The following is a 27874-nucleotide window of genomic DNA, read 5'->3' as shown; positions in this document are numbered from 1 at the left end:
AAAGCATCAGCGTGACGGAGCTGGAAAGGACTGGGAGGCTGAAAGTGTGTGGCAGCGGGGGCTAAATGAATTCTTAATACCTCGCTGCATGGCGTCACTCTTTCTACCCATTTCTCCATGTCTGCCTGCCTTTTCTCTCTCACTCTCTCGCCTTCTCTCTCTTGTTTTTATTGTAACCAAAGAGACATGCGGGAGGCAAATGACCTCCGGTTTCCATGGCAACCAATCGACTATCAAATGAAATAAATAGTCACAAAAAGAGGGGAGCAGGATGGAGAGAGAGAGAGAGAGACAGACAGAAAGATGAGGCGAGAGAGGGAAAACGTATGTTGGTTTGGGGCTTTTGGCTTCCTTAAGCTGAGGTCAGTTTCTGCCGCTGCTGATGACACAGGAGGAGACGCTGCATATAGAAAATATGATGGTCAGAGCCAAAGACCTGAGCTCACCAACCATATGTGGCAACTTGGGCTAAAACCCAGAAGAAGTGCAGCATGTAGCTCCCAAATCACACACTGTCGTGTTCACGTGGACAAAACACTGTGGACATAACAGAGACAGCTTTAGAGTTCACATTAGACCTCCTGTTTCTAAACTTCAGTCCAAGGTAGACTGACCACTACCGTACAGTATTAGTCAAAATGTTGAACTATCCCTTTAAATGAACTAAAGTAATGATAAAGTAGTTTAAACCTTTTATTAGTTGGTCTTATGTGGTATAAAGTCGTTAAATGATATAACTATGCAATTTTGTAGTACTTATTGTTATCTGTACTGTGTTCTCTCTGGTTTGCTTAGCACGAAACTTATTTACCTTGTTTGAAAAGCAAAACGCTCACCACAAAGTTTAGACTGGATGTCAGCGACTGCGCTGCTTTCAGCACATTTGACATACCAGCCTTTATTCTAATGTATACTGCTTCAGTCTTCCTTTTCGTCCTTTTGTTCTGACACATTCGTCTCAGCTCAAACTGCTCTCCGTCTCTCCCCCTTCGGTTGCTCACCCTCTGTGTCCACCCTGCCCTCCCTCACGCTGTCCTTTCCTCCATCACTGTACAACGTTAGGGGAGGCTGGCAGGTCTTTTTCTTTTCCTGGAATTTTCCATCAGGGGGTTCTTCGATCCAGCACAGCTGACTGGATAAAGGGAAGATGGAGTGAGTGTGTGCGTGTGAATGTGCGTGTGTGAGAGAGTGTGTGTGTGTGTGTGTGTGTGTGTGTGTGCGTGTGTGTGTGTGTGTGCACGCATTGGACAGCAGTAAATGTCATGGGATATCACACGGTAATGCATCACAGCGTCTCATGTCAACTCCTCTTTTCACTAAGCTGTCAGGTCAGAAGACTGTACACACACACACACACACACACACACACACACACACACACTCAGACACACTCCGACCCATGGATGGTAAAGGTTATGTGAGTAACTGTCAGGATGACAGTAACAAAATAAGTCATTATTTTTTTATTCTGTCACTGCTCGTCAGCCTGCAGTCCAACAGTCGTTTGTGTGTTTTGTCTCCAGTCTTAATTGAAGTGAAATTGATCTTTGGTAAAAGGTGTGATATGAAGCTTTTAAACTGTGAATCATCAGCACATTGACTCTACAACATCAGTATAATTACTGCTTCCAAACTGCTCACTAATTTGCCAGCCTCTACCTGTTCTGGCTGAGGCCCTGAGTCCACACAGTGTTTTTTACTGGCAGAAATGCAGTGTCAGGATGCTGGAGAGTGCTGGGATGAAGTGCTTGTGTGGGGAGAGAACTCACGTCGGATTTGACTGACATTAGCTTGGTTAGCTAGGCTGACTGCACGGAACAACAAGCTTACTTCTGTCAGCCCAGCACACACCAGCGACGTGGTTTCTGTCTGATAAGGCTCAGGATAGACAGACATGACCAGAACAACCAAATCATGTTCTAACTGTGCAATGCCCTTCGCCTGATAGAAATGACTTACAGAGAGTTTCCACCAGAAAAACAAGGAAAAAACAAATGAGCGTGCTAATGCTGACTGGCACACGCTAAGGACAAGCTACATGGAAATGATACCTCATTTATAATAGTACATACATCATTATAAGTTACATTAAAAACAGGGACATTTCACACATTTTCTTATTAGCATACAAGCTAAAAGAACATTTGGATTGAAAAAACGCACAGATAAATTTGACTTACAACATCTTGAATGTCAATCTTACTGTTTTACACGAGCATAGCTATGGGAGGATGACCCCTTCCTTCTTAATCCCGTCAACTAACCTCTGATTTGTCATTTATCATTTCGGTGACAACAGCTGTTGGTGGGCACGACACACCAGACCTGATCTGAATCGCTGAACAAATCAGAGATGTGAGCAGAGAGACCAGAGCGCAAACTGAACGCGAAGCAGATTTAGAGGCAGTGTAAATGTACGAAAGGAAAGCCGTGAATGGACATGAACCCACTCAGGACAGAATACAGGTTAAAATCAGACACACATGTCTGTAGAGCTGGATTTGTCTTAATCTTATAAATACAGTGTTTCAGAGAAGAGCACAGATTTTCCCATTTTTGGAAGGTCAGAGGTCAGGCATCAGTTACGGGTTCGCAGCCCTACAGGTGGTGATAATTCTGTAATTTAATGACTCTGGGACTGTGAAACTGGTTCTTTAAATTTAAACGGGAACCCTAATAGAAACCCCCTGTTACAAGGTCCCAGACTGGTTTACTCGCTATAGCAGATACTCTAAAGGACAACTTGTTTCAACAAATGAATTAAAGTTTTGGTCATAGAAAATGTATTTCTAGAATTACTCAACTTTCCTCCTCTTCAAATCTCTGACTTCTCTTTCTGTCTGCGTCTCCCACTCCATTTCTCTCCCAGATGGCCAGAGCTCCGCTGCCATAGGATTCCTCAAGACGAGCTCTGCCCTGTTTCTGTGGCAACCAGTGCTGACAAAAATATTAGGAAGCCTCCGTCATGTGTGTGCATACATGCATGCTGTGCTCGGGTTTGTGTGTGAATAACACACATTTCACCAATTAAATTGTCAATCAATATCTTTGTTTAGGATTGATTCTGTTAAAAAAGAAAAAGTGCTAACTGAGACCAACAGTTTAGTTTAATAACATGTTATCAATCTTTTAGCAGAATAAGATGCCACTGAAGACCTCATTTGATGCTACAAGCCAAAAATGCCAGGCACACATTCACGCTTGCACACGCAGAAAAGGGGAATCCACGGTTGTGGTGACGTTATCAGTGCACTATGAGTTAATTTAGCAGTCCATCACCTCCTGGAAATAGACTGAGGCAGATAAACTGCAGCAACAGGGAGGACTGAAGGCATGGAAGGGGACAGATTAACTTCTGCTGGTTTACAAACACCTGCCAACTCAGGTGTCTTTTAGCAGCGATGGGAGAGATACGAGGAATGGGGGTAGCAGGGAAATACTGTGGTGTGATTTCACAGCGAATGCATTTCCACTGATACCACCATTGCTCATCACTTGCACCCACTATCTGTCCGGTTCCAAGGTCCTGTTCACAAAAGATATTGGTGATCACTGATGATATGACAGTGCAAACAAACCCATAAAGTTTTGCACCTGAGTGCAATTTTCCCTGGTTTGGAGTCTGCATGCACTGATCTGTGTGGCACAGCACAACACACACATGCTGAAATGACAGTGGACAAAAACAGTGGGGATTGGCTGGTAGAGATCATGGTAAAAGACACAATAACTAGAAACAGTCCTTGATGCTCTTCAGTTGCTCCCAACTCGTCTCAACCAACTCTAATCAACTCTTTTCCTTCTGAGTGTGGCTGTTAGGGCTGCTGTTTAGAAGTTGGACTTTTTCGCAACGAGATCCAAGCGCCTCACCTTTAGACAATTACAAGGTTCCTTCTTGTATTATTTGTGCAGGTTTAGCAGCAAAGTCACTTAATCTTTTTGTGAATTCGCCTCTCAGTTTGCAATTACAGATAGAAGCCTGCTTGTAAAACAGGAAATGCACACAGAGTCTTCCTTTAGACCATCTGGTGGGATTTTCTGTGCTTGCCGTCATTTTTTTCCCACTTCCCTCTCTCTCTCTCTGTCTCTTTCTGTGATGTAGCATGGCGGTAATATGATGCGAATGTTAAGTGTGTAGGTTTCCTCTCCTGCCCACGACCACTGTTACATGCTATTCCCGTCCTCCAGCGCTGCCAGGCTTGTGTAAGTGAGAGCAAAAAACGAAGAACAGACTGACCACCAATTACACAACTACTGAAAAAATACCTACATTATCTTACTAAAGTCTTAATTAACAGCCAGTAGATATGTTTTCTTATCAATCTGCAACATGGAAAATTACTGTTTGTAAAATTCACATCAGCTGTGTCCTGTGAGAACCGTGTTTCTCCAAAAAGTCAACTTTTCATGAGCTCATAAAAAACAGCCTTGTTTTCCACTTTTTAACAATGCATTTTCCAGCTAACCCAAGAGTTTCCAAGAGTTTATTCACCTTAAGAAGCAGGAGAATTTTCTCAATCCACAAAGGAACATGCACCTCTTCAGCTTAGCAGAAAAACTCCTGGTTTTTACATGGTTCTACATGGTTTTTACTGGACAGGAAGGGTAAGAAAAACTGTAACCCGAGAGGTAACTAGTGATGGCAGTAAAGCAGTCGGACAAATGTAGTGTCTGTAGAAGTACAAAGTTAAACATTCAGGTAAAGCAAAAATACATTGAATTTGTTTTTAATTACAGTAATTGAGTGAACGTACTGTACTTAGTTACATTCCACCACTGCTTTCCTCCTGAGTCCCTGAGTCATTACAGCGAATGCTTGCGAATGCTTTGCCCTCTGCTTGTTCCCTGTGTTTGGCATCGCCATAATTTGGCTGAGACATTACAAGGTGACACATTAATATTCATGAACTCAGCAACAGGAACAAAGTGTGGTTGTCTGAGACGATAAGTATCGCTTTCAGCAGGGACTTGCCCGTTTCCTAAATTGAGACGTTAATTTCGGTTCACAGAACAAAGGTACACAAACATGCACTTGTATACACACACACACACACACACACACACACAGAGCACATTAAGACATGCCAGTCAACACTTCCCAAGATAACACCATGCAGATAGCAATCATTGGAGGCGAGTGTTAATGACACACTAATGACTGTCATTTACCAAACTTGAATGAATATCTTCATTTGGACTGTTTCAGTTTTTTCAAACTTTGTCGATCTGGAAATTTATTAATAATGTCCTATGACTATATCTCCATAAAATGAGCACTTGTTTTCTTCAAAACAAATTTCTTTTTATATGTATTTCACTCATCCTTTGTGCAGTCTGACGATTTATCTACAAACAGTTTACAATGTGTGCTGCATTATTCTTTCACTGCTGAAGGGAACGGTCTGGAAAATTCAAAGTGTGTTGCCTGCTTTAGTTTTAGAAGGTAATATGATATCTTTTTTAATAGGCTCAAGCTGTTTATGAGGACTACTATTGCTATCTTCAGTGAAGTAGACAGTGAAGTTGAATTTCTCCTTCCTGCTAACAGAAAAAACAACAGAATGATCACTGATGTGGGCTGGCTAAGTTTGTATGGATGTATTAGCTGATCTATTTGACTGTGCGACTAATTTCTAAATTAAAAGTTCAGCTGAACGCCATTCAAATTCATTATTCTGGGGAAGGCTTAATAATCAAATACACGACAGGTGAATAATCATGATTTCAATTCTGTCTATTATCAGTTTTTAAAATACCAGCATCTATGACGGGACAACATTACTGTTAATAAATAAATTATGGATATACTTTGACTATTTCCTTTAAACATATACATTTTCAGAAACTGAAAAACTGAAAACCTTTCTTCTGAGTTCTCATGAAAAAGTTCCCCATCAGTGTTCTGGTTCTCTGAGGATGGCCACACAGGCTGTTATAAATAACACACACATACATGCGCACAGATTTGAGGGAACTCATAACCAACACGGGGTCAGACCGCATGACTTCTATACATCACCATGGCGACGCAGATGGCTATGAGGTGCAGGAAAGAAAAAGCAGTGGATGAAAGGAGTGAGAGGAGGCAGGAGGGTGGAAACAGAGAAGAAAAAACAAAAGAGGACTGCTAGTTATGCACACACACACACACACACATATTCAACCCCACGCTCAGGAACCTGCTGTGCTAATTACTGGTTCTGCGGTTCTCTGAAGGCTGCTGCTAACCTTGGATGACCCTCTTACCTGCACACACACACGCACACACACAGACACACGCACAGGTGTTGTTCACCCTCAAACCATCTCTACAGGATCCGGTGTGTTATTTCAGCACCCGCAGCCTCAGTGGGCAATGCCAAGCTGACAATAATGTATATTGGCAGCAACCAGCATGAAAGCGGAGCAGCAATATGGTACAACATCGACGGCACAGGGCCGTCTGGACCAGAGGGAGACTGACGTAAAGAGGATAAGACACACAAGGACGAGTTATAAATACGTGGAATCAACATGTCTGAGCGAACTACTTGTTATTAAGTTATGTCTTTGTTTAGCTGTTAAAATGAGTTGTTGAATGCACACATTGGTGCACTACAAATCTATTAGTGGGTCTTACAGCTACTGCTTGCTTCCAAACTGTGATTTATATTATTTGGCACTGGATTTGGTTTTGCTCAAATTCATGGCATGGTCCTGTAAAGACACGCTGTGCAAATGTAGTCCCATTATCATATGCAACTAATCGTAGCCAGTCCAGTAAAGATCTGTTAAACATGGCACTTTTGACTTTATAAAATAAGTTCATTATGTGTGAAATCAGAAACACAGGGTAGCTCCATAGCAATATCCTTTTTTAAAGAAAAAAAAATACAGTGAAACCTAAGCTAGCCATCATGTCAGATGCAGCATTTTTCCATGTTAAATGAAAGCTCACCTAAATTCCCTAAACCACATCCATTTAGTGTTGAAGGGATGTGAGACTCTTACACCAAAAGTCCTATCACAAACTGGTTAAATAGTGTTGCTCATACTTTAACACATACAGCAGTTAAAAACAGTAGCTTACTCCTGAGTCAGTGGCTCTTCAAAGCTTGGTCGAACAGGCTGCTTTAGTCTTTGAGCCAGTAGCCTCCAAATAGCAAGTACGTAGTAATTAGCTATTGGCTAGCAGTCTGTTTGCTAAAATGAGCGCAGAGTTGGCTGTGTGTGACCACAGTGGACATCTTTATGAAGTAAAACAACTAATATCAACAGACAAATTAGAGTATTTTGTTTAAGACTCAGAAAAGACAACTTGTTGCAAGCAATAGACACTGATACATGTACTATGTCACTTCCTGTTGCTCTGCATGTGGTCCTGGTAGCATAATATGTACTATACTTTTGAATCTACATCTATTGACCTCACACACTTATAATTCCCATTTTTCTGACTTATCTTGCAGTCGTTTAGTGTTAGTTGGTTATGCTAGCTTAGCTTATTGATCAGCGATGGCTTCTGTGTCTCCCTCCTCCATTGACCAAATCCCAAAGGAACACAAAAAATCCAGCCACACCTTACCTCTCTATCCTCAGTCAATACCATCAAACTGACGGTGTAGTGAACTATTAATGTCCCTATTGAATTATTGATCACCTCTTCCAAGCAAATTGACAAAATAATATAGATGACATTCAAAACAATAGGGTGAGGTTGAAAGAGGCCAAGGCAAAAATCTGATCAAATTGATCTGTGAAATTGTGATGAGGTGGGTGAAATTTTTAAGCCAAGAAAAGAGCTGGATATGAGTATGACCTGCTTCTTCTTAATTGCCTCTATAAGACCTGGAGGCACAGAGGGGTCATGGATGATGGAGGACATAAAGGACCATCTGTCTGACCTGCACAATATACACATGATGTGGTATAGCCAGGGACCTAGAATTGATTTTTGCAATAAAAGAAGCTACAGAGAGCTGAATATTTATGTTTAGGCCCTTTGGCAACATTGCTTGGTTAAAATATGAAAGCGCTTCATTTAATTGGTGTTATAATTAGTTTCAACAAACCAGAAAATTACAGTTTTGAGACTTCACTGCATCTCTTTTCATTACTTCAACTTGTTCAACCATCTGCCACCGCAAAAAAATATGAAAGCTTTTGTTTCGTTAGTGATTTAAGAACAGTGACCTTTTAGTGTCTGGTGCTATAAAGCAATTAGACAAATTTCTGAACAAATCCAACCCACTGACATGCAATGTGTAAAAGCAGAACAGAAGAAGACGCTGCCATAAAAATGTATGTAATAATTTCAAGGCTAAAAAAGCACTGTTAATTTTGAATAAATCAGAGAGAATAATACCACTTTCGGTCACCAATTTAGAATTAATTTAATTTCTACCTTTCTGTCGCTCTCCAGCCCACACCTACATAAGCTACCCTCCACTCACACCAATAAGAGTCAGCAAATTAAACCAAAAAGTACATTTGCTCCGTTCCATGGCCCTCTGAAATTTTATTAGGCAATCTCATTTATCAGTGCCATCGCCAAAGGTGGCTCTAACTGCTGTAAGAAGTGAAACTTAAAAAGATGTAACAAAGCAGTTAACTGGCGAAAGGTTGACCATTAAAATGAATTGCAGCTTCTGCCAAGGGACAAATTGTCTATTCAGTGAAATGGGATCCACAAATGCTGTGATAAAAGATGGTGCAGCGCCTGCAGAATATATTTTTGGAAGGGATTCATTCCCAAACAATTCATCCCCATTTTGGAAAGAAACTGCTGCTTGTGAACCAGATGGGTTTCATTTCAAAACTGGATTATTCTTTGCAGGGACATGTCTTAGAATGACATAACTTTGCTTATATCACATATCAATACATTTGACACAAGAGTAAATTGAGAATTTTATGATGCACTTCATTTCTTCACTTCATTTTCTGAGACTTAAATGAATTTATTAAGTGATGAAGTGAGGTTGAGATTATCGTCCTCTGCGTAGCTGCAGAAACTTAAATGTTGTCAAGAAAATATCTATGGTAAAACCATATTACAGCACTGACTGTAATACTGAGTTGGAAAAAACACTACAGCATTAACTGCATCCTTAAGAAAGAAAAAAAATATATTCACTCTTATATAATCCCTTTCAATAATCACTGATGACCCACTAGAAGCGTGTGGTGGTACCTGCATCTGCACAGACTCTGGCCTCTGTCTGTGTTTTCTTATTTCCTTATTATTTCTAGGCATCAGTGATTCTGAAGAAAACCAGCTGATGGTTGAGTCTCGTTCCCAGGTTGTTAAATACTGATGTTTTGTTTTGTTGGTGATTTGGCGACATGGGAATGAGACTGTGTTTACAAGCAGTGACAGTCAATTACTGCATATTATGCCTTTAATAAATTTAAGCTCTATATAAATAGTTATTAACATATATGAATATATTATGGGGATGCCATCAGCAGCTCATTTGCATTTGTTGCTCTCAAAGATGTGTTTTCATATCAGAGTCTTGCTATACTGAGGACATCCTGCAGCGGAAACATCATTTTTTATGAATGTAGACATAATATCTTAGTGTAAGTACATTTTAACCAATCAGCTCCCTTGAAAGAAAATATGTATATATATATTTTTTTTTTGGTGATAATTGGTTAAAACCAAACAGAGTGAGTTACACACAAAAACAGGACACACTCATTTTGGTTCTATAAGCTCGGTAGAGTATTGGTTGTGCCTGGTTTTGATCACTGCTGACAATAGCCATCACTTGTAACACACACATTCAACCAAACACACGGTCTCTTTTTTCCCACACAGACACGTACACACACACATAAAAATATGCATGACTGCATATGCTGATGCCCATGAATGCTCTTTTTGTCTCTGTCACTCACAGATAAGAGAATATAAGAGCATTAAAAAAAAACAGCTTTTGGTGCATAATCTGATCCACACATATGCTTACAAAAACACACATCCTGCCACAGACACCATCAGTGGGATTTCCACGTGGACTCCTACTCCCTGACTGCGTATGGGGGGCAGCAAACATTTCAAAGGGAGAAGAGGGAGAGCTCGAGGAGGGGAGGGTAGAAAACAATGGAGGATGAATGAACGAGAGAAAAGTAATGCAGAGTTGAGTAAATTAGCTTATCGGAGCAAAACATGGCGATTCGGGGATGAATAAGTTAATTTTGGCTTCATTGTGAATGCTTAGTATTCTTGGCTACAATTAAACTATAAGCACTGTTATATTGTTCAGAAATGGTGATATTGAAAACATCAATGATAAAAGAAGCAGAAGTTAAACGGTGGGGATGGTGGAAGGAAAGAGTCCAGTGGGAGAAAGGATAAAGGGAAATGAAGCAGTGAAGGATGAGGCAGAGAGGAGGAGCATAAAAGAAATGAAGGTGAATTGGACACGTGAAGGTATAGACGTAGTAAAAGAGAAGAGGAAAGGACAGGTCCTTATGCAGCCTTTCCACCAGTTTGACAGGTAGATACAGTGAATTAGCATAGTGATTAACGCTCTCATTAGCATAATGATTAATACCAGCATTAGCATAAGAACCACAGCTGGGAAAGCATGGGGGAGAGCCAAAGAAAGACAGAGCAAGACAGCAATAGAAAGAGGGTGTAAGAAAAAATAACAAACAATATAAAATATAACAAAAGAAACCGAAGAGGACATGGAACTCTAGAGAAGTAGAGAAAATGAAGACAGATGTCTTTTCTTTCGCACTGCAGCTGTTGACAGCATCAGGACTGTCCATTCCAACATGTCATCGTGAATAAGTTTTCTCCTCATCCATGTCACATGTCCAGTTCTAGCTGTCAGTTCTATTCCCCCTGGCACATCCGCAACCATTTCTATAGGTGGAAACACTGACCTCTGCATACAAACACTCTGAAATGTCTTAACATACAGCAAAGCGATGCAGACTGTTTTTCTAAACCTGTACACTGAAAATAGTTCAGCGTGACCATATTTTTTTACAGCTTTCTTTATAAAAGATCTTCTGTGATCATCTGTGATGTTTTCATGCATTGGCAAGAGCTCAGCAAGAAATCGATATTTGCACAAAGCAGGAACAAAGACACTCAGGATGTCATTAAACATGTCCATCCCCTCCTGACTGATGAACACCTCAACTGAATCAACAGGTTAAAAAAATATATATTTAGTTTTGAGCAACAATTGCGGTTTTCCCCCTGGGATTTCAAATGGTGTCATTCTGAATGTTAGAATGAATAACAGAATAACAGTGAGATACACTTCATTTCTCAAACTTTCAGCAAAAAACAAGAAAGCTAATGTTTCACTGAGCCAATGAGTGTCACTAGCTAGAGGAAAATGCCACAGTAGAACAATGATGCACACTTTCATGAAATGATCCAGGGTCGTTTGCTAAATTTCACTGTTAGGGACACAAACTGGTGCATGTGCAGTCACAAGCTCATTGATTAGATACTGTATAAACATGTACACAAAGCATTAAGATAAAAGTGATTTCCTCCTTATCTATACTGTGGAGACAAACTCAAATATTCATTGTGTCTCTGTGTGGACACATGTCAACGTTTACAGCGCACAGACACAGCAACTCGTTGTGACGCCCCCCGCTAGAGCAAAAGGCTATCCCAGTCATCACGTATAGAAAGAACTACAAACTGGACTGCTTTCAGACGGCGAGCGGTTCCCATTGCAGCCCCCACAGTCTTCAGTGTAAACCCAGCCGCAGTGGTCAGCAGCAAGGAGAGGGTGGGCGGCCGCATTCGGATCTTCTGACCGTTCAACTTTTATCAGCTTGCTCGCTGTGTGACCATGGCAACCCCAGAAACTACAGCGAGGAAAACCATGCAGGAGCTATTTTATTTCTATGTGATATATAAACCTCTTCACTGGCAACATCAGCCTCACCCTTTTGTCCAGGATTACAACAACAACAACGATCCTGATGAAACTAGTTAGTACTGCTTTGCTATATTGATTGCGTAAATAATTTCCTCAATTTTAAGCTATGACCTCTTCTATTCAGCTGCATGACGGGGTTAAATTTGATTGATCTCAGCAGAACGTTCTGCATGATATAGGAAGGAAGGGATCGCAGGTAGCCGCGGTGGTCTTTGTGCACCTTGATACCACAGATTTAAGATACAGCGCACCACAGTAACCACTCACTGCCTGAAATCAACCTCACTGGTTCTCCAAAGATACACATAAACATTTCCGTGGGTCTATAAATAGAGGGGTCTTATGGGTTACCACAGTTCACTGAGGCTCAAGGAGGAGCACATGTTCACACATTTCCAATCAACCATGCACTGAGTGGAACTTAATGTGGAATAGGCTGATAGGTTAATCCAGTTCCTGTAAGACAGGCTTGAAACAGTAATCTTCTGTGCAGCTCAAAGAAGCGCGTCCCATCCTGAACACCCCAAAATGAATTAAAACTACTGCAACTAACCAAAAGTAGATGCAGGTTTCATGGACTTATACCAAGAGTAGCAGCAATGAGCACGTCATCTCACAGCCCTGGCACATCTTGTCAAATCAAGTTTGTCCATATAGACTGCAGTTACCGCCTTCTTCACAGAGTGGGAACCATCATCCAAATCATGAATCTCCCTTGAACCTAACCCTCCTGTAACCACAACTGAAATAGACCCGTTTGATTGGTAGTGCTTGTTGGAGGTGGTGTGCAATTTGGCAGGACATTTTGCCTGCAAAGCACAAATGTAGACATCTTGGACAAAATACTCTAGCTGCATCATCATCCAGTCACATAAAGGTATTTAATGATTAGTCCAGGAACGTAAATTTGCTTTGAATATAGCTAAATCTCATGTTCTTAAATAGCCAATAACCATTACTGACTAGCTGATCTCCAATACCATCCCAAAACACAGAAAGCCTGTTTTTTATAATGTATATAAGTTGATGCAATGCATCACATCATACACTTGAAACTCGTATAACTGTAGTGTCAGAACTTTGTCCAAGTTGTCTGTTACGGGCATCAGATGTTGTTTAACAGAGACGAGAAGAGAAGCAGGTTGTGCAAAGAGAACAGAGCATGTGGAGTGAATATGTATTCCAAGTGCCAAACCAATCAGCAGCCGGTGCCGGTATCAAATGATGAGTGGGCTTAACAGAGGAATGCTAATTGTAAGTATCACTCCAGGAGAGCAGATGGCTAAAAGGGTAAAGGTAAAATATCAAACAGGTATCTTGAGCTTTTTTCCTCTACGGAGCCAATCCTTAAATTCAAAAATAGTCACATACGAGGAACAAACTGTGAAAAGCACTACTTGTGTGTGTGTGTGTGTGTCTTTGCAGACGTCTGTGAATTTGAGAGTTTTTGTGAGTGTGTGTGTGTGTGTGTGTGCAATAATGCCTGTGGCACTGAGGGCCACATGTGTTGGTCCAGAGGAGATTGAAAGTGAATTGGAAGCTATTAATCTGACCTTCCCTCGCTATCAGATTTGGTTTGGAGCTGGAAATATATTCACTCCACATGCTCTGTTTCTCTTTGCACAGCCTGCTTCTCTTTATCTCTCCCTCTATCTCCCTCCTCTCTTTCCAGTCCACAGGTACAGGTTTAGATGTGGAGAGCGGCATTTTACATCTCAGCCTTTGAAATGATATCTATTATTCCTTCACCCGAGCTGCTCTGATTATCCCTTCTCTATGTGAACGAACTCGGCTGGGAGAGTTGGTTAATGTGATATTTGGAGCTCTGCACTACGCTCTGCCCCTCACTTTCAGCCCAGTACCAGTGGAATCACACAGATGTGGATACGATGACTGTACTCCCTGTTGGAAACAGCTTTGTTGTACAAAGTAGGGAAGAGAAACCACAGACCATGACAAGTTTGCCTTGACGTTTCATTTCTCATGCAACTTTTATGCAATTGATTCAGCATGGGAAACGTTTAGCAAATTTAGCAAAAACAAAGAGCGATTTTACAGGGATGTAAGACTGCTGGCAGCACCTCAGTTTGAATATATTACACTGTGTACAAACAGAAAAGCCAGTTCCAACTAAAGTCTTTATCTTCACCACCTCCATTCCTCGACTCTGTGAACTGAGTATATTCTTTATAAGTGCTCTCCAATCACCACTTTCAGTATAATGCAACATGGATGAGTGTCTTTGGGTAGGGATTTGGTTAAGATTTATTATGATTGTTTATCTGCTGGAAATTGTGACTTGAGGAAGCAATTTGGCCTCTTTTCCTCTGACAACCAGTTTAATTAATATTGACTTCATACCCATCAGGCAAACAGGTTTTAAAGGGAAACAAAAAGTCTTTATGAACACGTTTTGATCTTAAAATTGAAACGAATGACTCCCTATCATATTACGGGGTCATTAATACTACAGATCCCACTGACAATCGACGCCCCAGCTGGTAGCTTAGCCAAGCAGTGGAAGTTTTCATTTGAAGTTAACATAGCTGACTTTCAAAGGCAGTGACCCTCCTAAACGATCCATGTCACTTGCGGTAAATTAGCTCATCAAAGCTAAATGAGCACCACTTCAAAAGCACTCAGTGGCAAAGAAAAACAGCGCCTGGTGCAGGAAGTTAAATATCTCGAGAGCCAAGAAGTTAGTGAATATTGGACTTCAGACTTTCAGAGCTTAAGATGTGCTTGTTGATTCTCAGTATGATCAGCTCAGCTACAACAGCAAACTTTTCACATCAAAGAGAGTCATTTGAGTTCATTAAAGTGTAAAAAAAAAATCCCAAATATTGCTTTACGGGGCATTAACAACAGACGCTTGTAGGGCGCTGAATAACAGTAACATGACTCCTGTGATAATTAGTGTGATGCACCCACCCAAACATGTTCCCAGGTTAAGATATTCATAGCTTTGCTGTTACAGCCACATTGTGCTCCCAGTTGTGTGACTTGCCGCTTTATAACTTGGCATAAAACACAAGTTCCTACAAATGCCAATATTACAGCTCAATTTTCTGCTTATACAATATGACTAATGTGAAGGCAAACAGTATGAGAGTGCATTTAGTGCACCAAGACAATTGCAAATGGTCCAATTGAAGTTACTTATAACTCATGTACGGTATTTAAGCACAGGTATAAAAGCACACTTCTGATACTTCAAGTGTTATTAAAACTATTTGTCCCGTTTGGTAGCTGGAGGAATACAAAAATAAAAGAAAAATATGCACTCGGTTGCCAGGATGAAACAACTGTGAAATTGACATTTTACGTCTGGTGTCACTGTGGATGACAGACAGAGAAAAAGACCCGCACAGTCACGCTAAAATGAGCAGATGAGTAAGCTGACCAGCTGCAGTAAGCAACAAAAAGTGATGCAAGTGAAAGACGGGGTAAACGGAAAACATGATGTCAGACAGCAATTTGTAATAAGTGCAGAGCAACAAAAGCTCAATCTATACATCACTGCAGAGAGCCAAGGGCACTCGTTCCTAATGTGGACTTCTAAATATCCCACTTTGCTTCACTGACGGCCATTTAACACAATGAAAGCTACAAATGATTTATTTTCTAGAAGGGATGGGGGAAGACGAGAGTGAAGTAGGAGGGGAGGAGGAGGAGGAGGAGAGGGAGGTGGGATGTGGGCAGCAGCTACCACAGAGCTCCGTAAGCTCTAATAGCTGACGAACAGTAACTCTTTTCTTTTCTCTTTAAAGAACTTTCCAGACCGCACTCCTTTAGTCCTCTTTCTATTAGTTCTTCAGCTTGAATCCTGTCTTTTCTGAATGTGCCCAAATGGCTTTCATTTCATAAAATCTCCTTCTTTCAAGTTACGCTCCTTGATTTTGCTGGAGGCTCCTCAAAATTTTCCTCCATCTCACTGCAGTTCACTCAGCTGTAAAGTTACATTTTCAGTTTCCACCTGTGTCTCCACAGCTACGCCGACTCAACCTCACCCATCTGACTGTTGGTGGATAGAGACCAAAACCAAAAAAAAATCAGGATGTACACTACATAGACGAAAGTTTTGGGACCCACCTCTTTCAGGTGTGGTATGGAGCTGTTTTTCAGGGTTTGGACTCGGCCCCTGACTTCCAATGAAGGAAAATCTTAATGCTTCAGCACACCAAGACAGTTTGGACTGCTAGTTCACTCATTCAGGTAAAGCAGAATCAGGTTTTTTGTTTTGTTTTTCTCCACTACTGTATTCACTCCTCACCTAAATTTTACCAATATGCCTCACATCCACACTCACACAGAGACACGTTCAGGGAGTGGACTGAATGTATTCATACGCACAAAGAGGATTTCACTCACTGAATCAATCCGCAGCACCACTCAATCTGAACTCGATGTGAGAAAGTGGACCTGGTCAATACGAGCCTTTTTATTTCAGGAAAAGTAACAGCGACACACAAGCACACGGGCATACACACCCATATATGCACTCACTCACGTCATGCTTCAGTCCCTGTGATTTCATTGAATGTTTAGAGGTGGCGAGATGTAAACTAACGGCAGTTAGAGGTTATCGTCACTCGGTTTGAGAACATATTCACACCTTTTAATATAAGACCTCGCAGCCAATTGCTAATGTTAGCAATTAGCATTTCAGTGCACTATGTTGCCAGATATACAATATTCTGCCATAATCTTAAGTATTAAAGGCATACGACGCAGCATTGGTTGTTTTCTGTTTGTAAACATTTTGGGTAGGCCATAATCAGTTATGGCCAGAAATGTCCTGAATACAGCAAATAGAAATAAGAAAATAAGAAAACAGAGGCAGAGGGCAGGGTCATTTGACTTATTATTGTTATTGTTATTGTTCTTCTTGCTGTTGTGAGGCACTACATGAAACAAATCAAATTTAGATTTCATCCTCTTTGCACCAGCCAACCAACTAACAAACTTGCTCCTTGTGGCAGGTTGTTTGTGGAAGTAAAAATACTAAGCAAACAGCAGAGCAGTAAGAAAATCATCCAGATTTGATTTGAGAATACAGGATTTAAAGCTTGACAGCCTTAATGCCGTTGCCTTTACTTGTGTTTGTTCTCACAAAGATCATGAGGAGGGTGGAGACGAACAACCTTCTGTTGAGAACGTATTCTTAGCTCTCCGACACAAATCTCTGACTTATGTGTCATCACCGTAATTGCACCACGGGACTGTAACAGAACCTGCGGTTCTTCCAGGCAAGCCGGTGGGATCACGACACATGAGATTACTTAGCGGAGAAAATTACACTTAATTCACTTGTGAGTTTTTCAAGGTAACACAGAAGGCGGGACTGGAATACTTGTAACAGAGAGAAGGAGGGAGAAGGAGACGGAGACGGAGAGAGAGGGAAGATCTAATTCCAGACAAAGTCAAGCCTTTTTCTCAGACTTCATAGACTATCTTTGGGAAGACATTTCTTTTAGACTTGAATGAATGGTTTGCTTATTAAGTAACTCTCCAACTCTTTCCCCTCCTCTCTGTTTTATCTGCCTCTGCCTCTCCAGCTGGATATAAATTCATGTCAGGCTTAAACAGGGGCTGGTGTGATGCCTGCTTAATGGAAATATGAGACAGCAGTGTGTCTACAAATGGAACATTTCTTTCAGTCTCATCATAGGAATCACAACTGGCTTTTTCCCTTGAAACATAAATCCTGGCTGTTCCATTCCCATGCTCACATGCATGCAAACAAGCAAAGATTTAGCTGTAAATACTTAAAGACACACACCCTGACAATGTTTGTTGCATCTCACTTCCCTCTTTGTACGTGCCTTTGTTACATCTCTCCACCAGTATACCTTTCTTATTCTTTACTCTGTTTCTCTCCTTACTTTTATTTGTCTCCTTTTGTTTGCATCTCTTTTTCCCTTCATTTGAATTTACCTCCTGCTTCTCTGATCATTTTCCTTCTTTCATTTCTGCTTCAATGATATTTACCAATCAGTCATATCTCTGCTTGTTCCACATACTCATTCTCACTCTTTACACTGTGCGGTGTTACTACTCACAGATAAATAACTCTGTGTTTGAGAAGTTTGTATCAATGTGCATGAGTCACAGCTGCCTCCCCTGTACTGCTCTTAGGGTGCTTGATAAGAGTCTGGTGAACCTGGAGGCAGCTCACGCTGTGCACTGCTTGCACTGTAATCCAGCCATCCTGTCATTTCTTATATGATCACAGCAACAATTTGTGCCTGTGTGGTTTTTTTGTCCATACACCAGTGTGACCGAGTACACAAACACTACATATAAAGTCATGAGTGCTACAGATTAAGGATGACAAGTATTTTGTAACCTAAAGAGAGCAAACCCTTCAATAGGAACCTGTAAACTCTAAAACTTTAACACCTACAGTGCTGAATAACACTGACACAGAGTCACCTCCTGATCTGCCTCCTCAGGATTCAGGTTCTTACAGCAAACCAGACTGTTACAGATCAGTGTATGACTTCCCATCACACCAAATGCCATCACTTCACAAAGGTTGAAGGTAACACGCAGTCTTTCTGCAGCACATAAAAGCAGCAACAGTATTTTTACTAAAATTTATGTTTCAGTTTGAAGAACATACTTCCAAAATGCCACTCAATTTCGAACAATAAATAGTCTAAACCTTATTTGTGTCACATGTGTCTGCATATGTTTAACAACTGACTGACCAATGCAGCACCTCCTGGACCAGGCCTTGGACAAACCTCAAGACTCATTCTGCAAGTGAAGGAGAGCTCATGGAGACCTTGCAAGGACTCTAACGTTGGGTAACGTATTGCGTCACTTCCTGTTCTCGCACTACTCATTCACTTGCTAGCGTTTGGTGTTCGGTGGTATTGGTGTACTTGAGTCGACATATTTTGTGTTAGCTTTTACTGTGGTTGGTTCTTACAAATAAGTACACAAGCACTTTAGGAAAAGTTTATTAACCGCACGATCATCTAGATTCTTTCCTTTTCCGATCCCCGTCCTGTTTGTCGTTGAGCTTAGCTTAGTGCTAACATGGCTTCTTCCACTCACTCTCCCTCTGCCTCTCCCTCTCCCGTCTTCTGTAAGGTGTGTGAAATGTTTAGCTATTCCTCTGCCTCCTTTAGTGAGAGTGAGATGTGTAGAAAGTGTAGCTTATTCATAGCCTTGGAGGCGAGGCTAAGTGAGTTAGAGGCCCGGCTTCGTACTGTAGATCACAGTCCATTAGTCCCGACAGCTAGCCAGCAGCAGTTAGCCTGTGCGGACCGGCCTATTTTAGCTACTTTAGCTGATGTCAGCCGCCCCCCGGCAGCCCCCGAGCAGCCGGGAAGTCAGGGAGGTTGGGTGGCGGTTCGAAAGAAGCGTAGTCCAAAACAAAGGCCCGTGGTTCACCACCAACCGCTTCATGTGTCTAACCGCTTTTCCCCACTCAGCGACACACCCGCTGAGAAACCGACCCTGGTTATTGGCGATTCTGTTTTGCGATATGTGAAGCCGACACCAGCGACCATAGTCAAATGCATCCCGGGGGCCAGAGCGGGCGACATAGAGGGCAATTTAAAGCTGCTGGCGAGAGATAAGAGTAAATATGGTAAGATTATAATTCACGTCGGCGCTAATGACACTCGACTACGCCAGTCGGAGGTCACCAAAGTCAATATTGAGTCGGTGTGTAATTTGGCAAAAACCATGTCGGACTCCGTAGTGTTCTCTGGTCCCCTCCCGAATCTGACCAGTGATGATATGTTTAGCCGCATGTCATCGCTCCGTCGCTGGCTGTCACGGTGGTGTCCAGAAAACAACGTGGCCTTTATAGATAACTGGGAGACTTTCTGGGGAAAACCTGGCCTCATTAGCAGAGACGGCGTTCATCCCACTTGGGGTGGTGCGGCTCTTATTTCTACCAATATGGCCAAGTTTATTAGACAACCAACACCCTGACAACCCAGGGTCGAGGCCAGGAAGCAGAGTCGCTGTCTTACACACTTCTCTGCTGCTTCTGTAGGACTGCCGCCCTCCGTTAAAATTAGAATAAATAAAAATATAAATTCACACAGTAATACTAAGATTAATAATCCCATAGAAATAGTGTCAGTGCCTCGTCCTCCCATAGTCCAACCAGCACAAAATTTAAGAAGTGTTAATCATAATAACCTCATAAAAATACAAACTAGCAAATATTTAGAGCCAAAAAATAGGACAGTCAGATGTGGATTGTTAAATATACGATCCCTCCACTCTAAATCCCTCCTAGTCAGTGATCTAATTATTGATCATCAGTCTGATATATTCTGCCTCACTGAGACTTGGTTACGGGATGAAGAATATGTTAGTTTAAATGAATCAACTCCATCTGGTTATATTAACTATCATGTTCCTCGAGCCACAGGCCGAGGAGGAGGAGTGGCAGCAATCTACCACTCCAGTCTTCAGATTAACCCCAAACCTAAATCCATCTATAGCTCATTTGAGAGTCTCACTCTCAGCCTGTCTCACCAAAACTGGAAGTCAGAAAAGCCAGTTTTATTAGTTGTTGTGTATCGCCCACCTGCTGCTGCTTACTCAGAGTTCCTGTCTGAGTTTTCTGACTTCTTATCTAGTTTAGTGCTCAGCACAGATAAAGTCATTATAGCAGGTGACTTCAACATTCATATGGATGTTGACTCTGACAGTCTTAAGACAGCCTTTAGTTCACTCTTAGATTCAATAGGTTTCCTTCAGAGAGTGAATGAACCAACACACTGCCACAATCACACACTCGATCTGGTTCTCACCTATGGCCTAGAAACTAAGAACCTGTCAGTTGCCCCTCAAAACCCTCTCCTTTCAGACCATTCGCTTGTAGTTTTTGAACTAACTCTAGAAGACTTTACAGCACACAACAAAAAGGTCTATTACACCAGATGCCTCTCTGAAGATAGTGTAGACAGATTTAGGGATGCAATCCCATCACAGCTCCCCTCAGCTCCATGTACCAGTACAACAGACCGTACTGATTTAAACGTTACTCCTGCAGTAATTGATTCCTTTGTCAACAACACTGCAGCCACGTTGCACACAGTTTTAGATATGGTTGCCCCACTGAGAAAGAAGGTTAGAAATCATAGGAGGCTAGCTCCTTGGTATAATTCAAATTTACGAAAACTTAAACAAACATCAAGACGGATGGAGAGGAAGTGGTACTCCACCAAATCAGCTGAATCCCAGAGAGCCTGGAAAGATAGTCTATTGACATACAAAAAGGCCCTTCGTGAAGCCAGAACTGCCTATTATTCAACATTAATAGAGAAAAACAAGAACAACCCACGTTTTCTCTTTAACACTGTAGCCAGGCTGACCAAGAGTCACAGCTCTGTTGAACCTTGTATTCCTGCAGCTCTTAGCAGTGAAGACTTCATGAGTTTCTTCACCAATAAAATCAATAACATTAGAGAAAAAATCAATAAAGATCTTCCCAGAATAGCCAATATAGTGCCATCTCCAGTAATCTCTTTTAATCCTACTCCATCCCTGGACAGGTCCCTGGACAGGTTCCTGCCCATAGACCTCCCCGAGCTGACCTCCAGCATTAACAAATCTAACCCAACTACATGTCTCTTAGACCCCATCCCAACTAAGCTCCTCAAGGACGTCTTTCCCTTGATTAACGTTTCCCTCTTAGATCAGATAAACTTATCCTTAACAACAGGTTATGTACCACAGGCGTTTAAAACCGCTGTTATTAGACCTTTACTTAAAAAACCTTCACTTGACCCAGACATCTTAGCAAACTATAGGCCGATATCCAACCTCCCGTTCCTATCTAAAATACTCGAAAGAGTGGTTGCAAATCAGTTGATTGATCACCTACACAGGCACAGTCTCTTTGAGATGTTTCAGTCTGGTTTCAGAGCCCATCACAGCACAGAAACAGCACTGGTTAAAGTCACAAATGACCTCCTCATGGCATCAGACCGGGGGCTTGTCTCCATACTTGTTTTGCTAGATCTCAGTGCTGCTTTCGACACTGTAGATCACAGCATTTTATTACACAGATTAGAACATGAGACTAGGATCACAGGGACTGCGCTATGCTGGTTCAAATCATATTTAACAGATAGATTTCACTTTGCTCAAGTTAATAATGTTTCCTCTTCATATATAAGGGTTAGCCTCGGTGTTCCACAAGGTTCAGTGCTTGGGCCGATCCTGTTCACCTTATACATGCTCCCTCTAGGAAATATTATTCAGAAACATGACATAAACTTTCATTGTTATGCTGATGACACTCAGCTGTACTTATCCTTAAAGCCTGAAGAAACAGAGCCGTTAGCCAGACTCCAGGCATGTCTTAAGGACATAAAGGACTGGATGACCTCCAATTTTTTATTATTAAACTCAGACAAAACTGAGATCATTATTCTAGGCCCCAAACACCTTAGAAATAAAATAGCTGATAATATTCTCTCTCTGGACGGCATTACTTTGGCCTCCAGTACGACTGCAAGGAACCTCGGCGTTATCTTTGATCAAGACGTGTCATTTATTCATCACATTAAACAGACCTCTAAGACCGCCTTCTTTCACCTCCGTAATATCGCTAAGATTAGGAGCGTCCTCTCTCAGAGTGATGCTGAAAAACTTGTTCATGCTTTTGTTACTTCTCGGCTGGACTACTGCAACTCACTATTGTCAGGATGTCCAAATTATTCTATTAATAACCTGCAGCTGATCCAAAATGCAGCAGCTAGAGTTTTAACAGGAATCAGTAAAAGGGATCATATCTCCCCCATCTTAGCTTCTCTTCACTGGCTTCCGGTAAAATTCAGAATAGACTTTAAAATTCTCCTACTTACATTTAAGGCCCTAAATGGACTAGCCCCATCATACCTGCAGGATCTAATAGTCCCATATACTCCCAATAGATCACTCAGATCACAGAGTGCAGGTTTACTTACAGTTCCCAGAATTTATAAAAGTAGAACGGGAGGACGAGCCTTTAGCTATCAGGCACCCCTGCTGTGGAACCAGTTGCCAATCTGGGTTCGACAGGCAGACACCACCTCCACTTTTAAGACTAAACTTAAAACCTTTCTGTTTAGTAAAGCATATAGTTAGCACCAAATAAAGTGTGTAGGGCTGGTAGGCATAGTTTCACTCACCTCATGATATATAGCCACAGGTAGAATAGGTCTGACTAACTGTTAATCTTTAAATCTCTATCATAGCTAAGCTGCTATAGGCCTACGCTGCCGGGGGACACAAACATGATCCACCAAGCAGTTCCCCCTCCTCCTTTTCTATCCTCTCCCCTCGTCAGATTAACATGCAGTTCATTATTTTATGTCACTAACTGTGTGTCCAGTGCTCCTCGTAGTCTTGTGTCTCTCCCTCCCTCCCTCTCTCTCTCTCTCTCTCTCTCTGTATCTTTCTGCAGGTATCTCTCCATCCAGATCTTCAAGTTGAACTGTAGCCGGCTCTATGACCAACCCAATGTGTATTGTTGACATCTGCCTGTCATTCCTCTATGTACCGACTATGGGCGGGGTGGTTCTCCCTACGGGCCGAAATCGAACTGATAGGATAGTGATTCTCAACATCTCATAAAAAAAGAATACATGAATGTTACAGCAGTTCATTATAATTTTCATTACTATAATTTTCTTATAACTTGTGAAATGTTAAAATCATATTGAGGTGGTAGCAAAAGTGAAACTAAACAGTTGAGATTTTGTTTTGCTTAACTTTTTAGTAATGTCAATTCTCATGTTGTTAATTGCTTTCCTGCCTGTACAACATCCATTGCACGTCTGCCCGTCCTGGGTGAGGGATCCCTCCTCTGTTGCTCACCCTGAGGTTTCTTCCATTTTTTCCTGTTAAAGGTTTTTCTGGGAGTTTTTCCTTAGTCGATGTGAGGGTCGAAGGGCAGAGGATGTTGCTGATGTTATGTTAAGCCCTTTGAGACAAACTGCTTGTAAAAATGGGCTATACAAATAAAGTTGACTTGACTTGACTTGACTCATAGGTGCTGTTCAGCAGCAGGAGTTCTATGAGATCACAAAGTTTAGAGAATAGGTGAACCTGGACTCCACAACATTTACTTTGGCCTCAGTTAAATCCAGCATAAAGTTTATTACTCATGAAATTATAACTTCACAGCCTTTATGACTAGTTTTATTAAAAATCCAATGGGACTTATTGAGCACAGACCTCTGAATATTTTTCTGGTGGGATTTCTTTATAATAAAGATAAAGCCACCTTTATTGTATTCGCCAGGACCGTCCTCATGGCTTGGTAAATCTCACCGGTGTAATGCTTATGCCTCTTTTCACAGGTGGAGAATATTTCTGCAAGACTGACTTTTTGCAGGTGGTATAGTGTTGTAAATCCAGAGTACATAGTAAAGTTCTGTTAACATATGTCCACCAACTGACTGCATGACCTTCCCTTAAACACGTGTTGACGGTAAAATAGATCAGAACTGTAACACGCATATACACTATATAGACAAAAGTATTGGGCCACCTGACCATCACACCAACAGGGACTTTACTGGCATCTCATTCTAAACACACAGACAGCTTTGCAGCTCCAACAGCTTCCACTCTTCTGTGAAGGCTTTCCACAACATGTTGGAGTGTTTCTGTGGGAATTTGTGCCCATTCATGCAGTAGAGCATTTGTGAGGTCACACACTGATGTTGGACCAAAAGGCCTGGCTCACAATCTCCGTTCCAGTTCATCCCAAAGGTGTTGGATGGGGTTGAGGTCAGGACTCTGTGTGGGCCAGTCAAGTTCTTCCACACCAAACTCATCCAACCATGTCTTTATGGAGCTTTGCTTTGTGCACTGGGGCACAGTCATGCTGGAATAGAAAAGGGCCTTCAACAAACTGTTGCCACAAAGTTGGAAGCATAGCATTGTCCAAAATGTCTTGGTATGCTGAACCATTAAGACTTGGAAGTCAAGGGCCGAGCCCAAACCCTGATTAATAGGCCCATCAAGAGGTGTGTCTGGATACTTTTGTCTATATAGGGTATATAACATAACTCAAGAACAATGCTGCTTCCCCAAGGGAGGCAAATTTAGCAAAATGAAACTAAAAAAAGTAAAAATTTGGCTTGCAAGTCAGGCAACTGTGAACTTATTTAGGTGAAAGATTTAAAATATGTTTCTTAATGTTGTTATGGCCAAAAATGGAAAAATGCTGAATGATTAAATGATGACAGATGAAGACATTAAAACAGGCCTTTTGAAGGTAATCCTGTATCATCGTTCACAGTGTCAAAAGGATATGGGTTGGAGACCATGCGGATGCACCAGCTGCGCGGACATGTTGTCTGCTTGAGGCAGAAGAAGACGACAGGTACCAGCTCAGGGTAGGGCACAACTAACACGCTGGTATCACTGCTAACATCGTCCTCATCGTCTTCATCATTTCTGTCACACTCCTCCTCCTCCTCCTCCTTCTCAATCCTCTCTTCCTGAACAATCTCCTCCTCCTCTATTTCCTCCTCTTTCTCCTCCTTTTCCTCGGGACGTGGGAGGTGGTACGGGGAAGGCCTGCGGGGGGAGGAGGAACTGACCGCATCATTGCTGTCGCCCCTGGCTATGGCTGTTGTTGCCCTGGAGATCGCTGCCGCTGACGGTGCCGTTGCTGATGATGTTGCAACGCCGGGGCCCTCCTCCTCCTCGCTCGTCATGGCAACGCAACAGTCTGGAATGAGAGACACATAGAGAGAGAGAGAATGAAGAATTTAAATTCACAAACCACTTTATCGACTTCAGGTTAGAAATCGATTCAGAAAGCAGCAGTTCATAGATCAGGACAAACAACCGCGAGCTTATGTTCACCACCACTGAGGAGAGAAAGCACCAAAACACACACAAGCCAAAAGAAAATCTGTGGCATCTTTATGGCAACATAGAGTTTATGCAACTAAAACTACTTTGTTAAGGCTGCCAAAGTGTTGTGGTGTGATATATTTTGATATGAAAAAGAACAGAGGAAATGTCTCTCGGCAGACATATGCAGTTGAAGATACACAGTTAATTATAATTTTTCATCATTTGGGCACTTTAAATGTCTGTCCTCAACTAAACAAATGCCTCCTCATCCTACTTCTTCCACGGTTGCTTCAGCTTTCTGTCTCCCTCCACTTTCAGTTAAACATATATGACTCTGACAGGTGGGGTGAGAATAGGTCCTGTAGTGTATCTGGGAAAAACAACACTTAGTAAACTGACAAACTGACTTGTGTGTGATCATTTTCTATCAGTATCATAATGTATGCTGCATGGTCAAAGATAAGCAAATCAGTCATAGAATATGAAAACTATGCAATCTTCAAGCCAGTGATTTACACAAAAAACTCACTTGAGTGAGAAAAACACTGTTTTAGTCTGGGCAGAGGGATGAAATGAAGAGAAAAAGAAGTCTTTGGCTTAGTGTGGACATACTTAAAGACTCTTTGTTTCCTTTCACACAAATCGGTGCATTAAAAGTAAACAGCAGTCTGGTTTAATGACATGGATTATACCATCAAGTCTGCAGACAATCCAATCTCTTTCGCTTGAGTTATTGCTCCTAACTTAAAGACAATTAAACAGGGTACCCAGATGACATGCATTATTTCTCAACTATTTCTTTAAAGTCTAAGCAATGCAGAAGCGAGCAAGCGACACAGAAATGGAGCACAAATCAGAGGCTGTAAAACAGCAAGCTGCTGAAAGGCTGGAAAGCAAAATAAAGGAGTAAGGAGAGAGAGTTCAGTGGTTCAGTCAGAGGCTTAGTGTTGAAAAGAATCAATACTTTGTATCTGGAAAAAGAACAGAAGCAGCAGAAGACCTGATATGATTGAGTGGCACCTGCCCATGGATTTCCAATAAGCGAGCCGAGTGTACCATTCTTAATAAAAGCTCCTGAAAGCTCAAGTCCACTTTACTTATAGCTGAGAGAGCCTCTGGAAGCCCTTCAAGTAGACTGTGTTCATTTGAGCCACAGGATGGCTTTTAAGATGTTTTTATGACTAGGAAAGATAATTTAGAGAAAACAAAAGACTTTTAACAGTGGACATGAAAATGCAGCATCAACTCTGCCAAAGCTTACAGTGAAGTGTTCTCAACGCCTGCTAATTAGTTCTGAGATGGAAGAGAAATATCTTGTGGAGAGGAACAGTGACAGGCACTGGGTCTCACTGTTGCTAAATCAGGCACTGAAAAAGTTTTCTGAATGCATACAAATCTCTGCATCTGGCAGAGGAGTCGTCCTGACATTGGTGAGATGACATAAAACTTTACAGAACCCGGAGGGAAAATGAGGTTGTAGTTCAGAGTAATAAGACAAGGAGAGTAAAGGAGGAACACAGCTGGCACGCTAAAAACAAGCAATGTGTATGGAAATATGCTCAAAACAGAATTTGGAGATTTATATAACTATGCATTGCTCCTGTATGCCTCTACATCACTTTAAAGCTACTTTTAATTTATTAAAGAAATAATTTGACATTTTGGGAAATATTCTTATTTGCTTATTTTGGTGAGATAAAGATGAGAAGATTGATACCAGAAAGCAAATATGTTTATTTGAAATATTTCCTTAATACTATTCTTTGAATTCCTTTCAGGGAACGGTCAGTGAATCCTCAGGCCTGCAGATCCTCCGATCTTCCCATTAGCCTGCAGTTCTACCGTAGCCAAGTTTGAGACATGAAGTTGACCTTCCAGTGTTTCTAAGCAGCAGTGTGCTTAGAGCTGCCCAATTAGCTGTAAGCTATACTGCAACAATACATTAGTATTACTGTAATGTGTGAAATACATCAGTCAGCATGCAACACAACATTGATTGGCGCCACAGTTTAAGACTTGCTTCAAGACTAAGGGTCTTTTCACATATAGTCCTTTTTGAACAAACCCAGCTCAGTGTCCCTTGATGTGGACCATGTTCTTTTTGTTTTCACATTGCGAGTTGAAAGAGG

The 27874-nt window shown here is 41.5% G+C and overlaps 1 protein-coding gene across 1 annotated transcript in view; it reads right to left on the bottom strand.

Annotated features, from left to right (window-relative positions):
• Nucleotides 1-24713: 24713 nt before the first annotated feature.
• Nucleotides 24714-27874, bottom strand: part of LOC124050777 (histone H3.v1-like) — a 54936-nt gene continuing 51775 nt past the window's right edge. The window contains exon 2 of the mRNA XM_046373616.1: nt 24714-25614. Within this exon, the coding sequence (XP_046229572.1) occupies nt 25136-25600 (465 nt within the window). The 5' untranslated portion in view covers nt 25601-25614 and the 3' untranslated portion in view covers nt 24714-25135. The remainder of the gene's footprint in view (nt 25615-27874) is intronic.

Source organism: Scatophagus argus, chromosome 2, assembly GCF_020382885.2.
Source record: "Scatophagus argus isolate fScaArg1 chromosome 2, fScaArg1.pri, whole genome shotgun sequence".
NCBI lineage: Eukaryota > Metazoa > Chordata > Actinopteri > Scatophagidae > Scatophagus > Scatophagus argus.
Note: the sequence above shows the minus strand (reverse complement) of the source record. Positions and strands in the feature narration are given on the sequence as shown.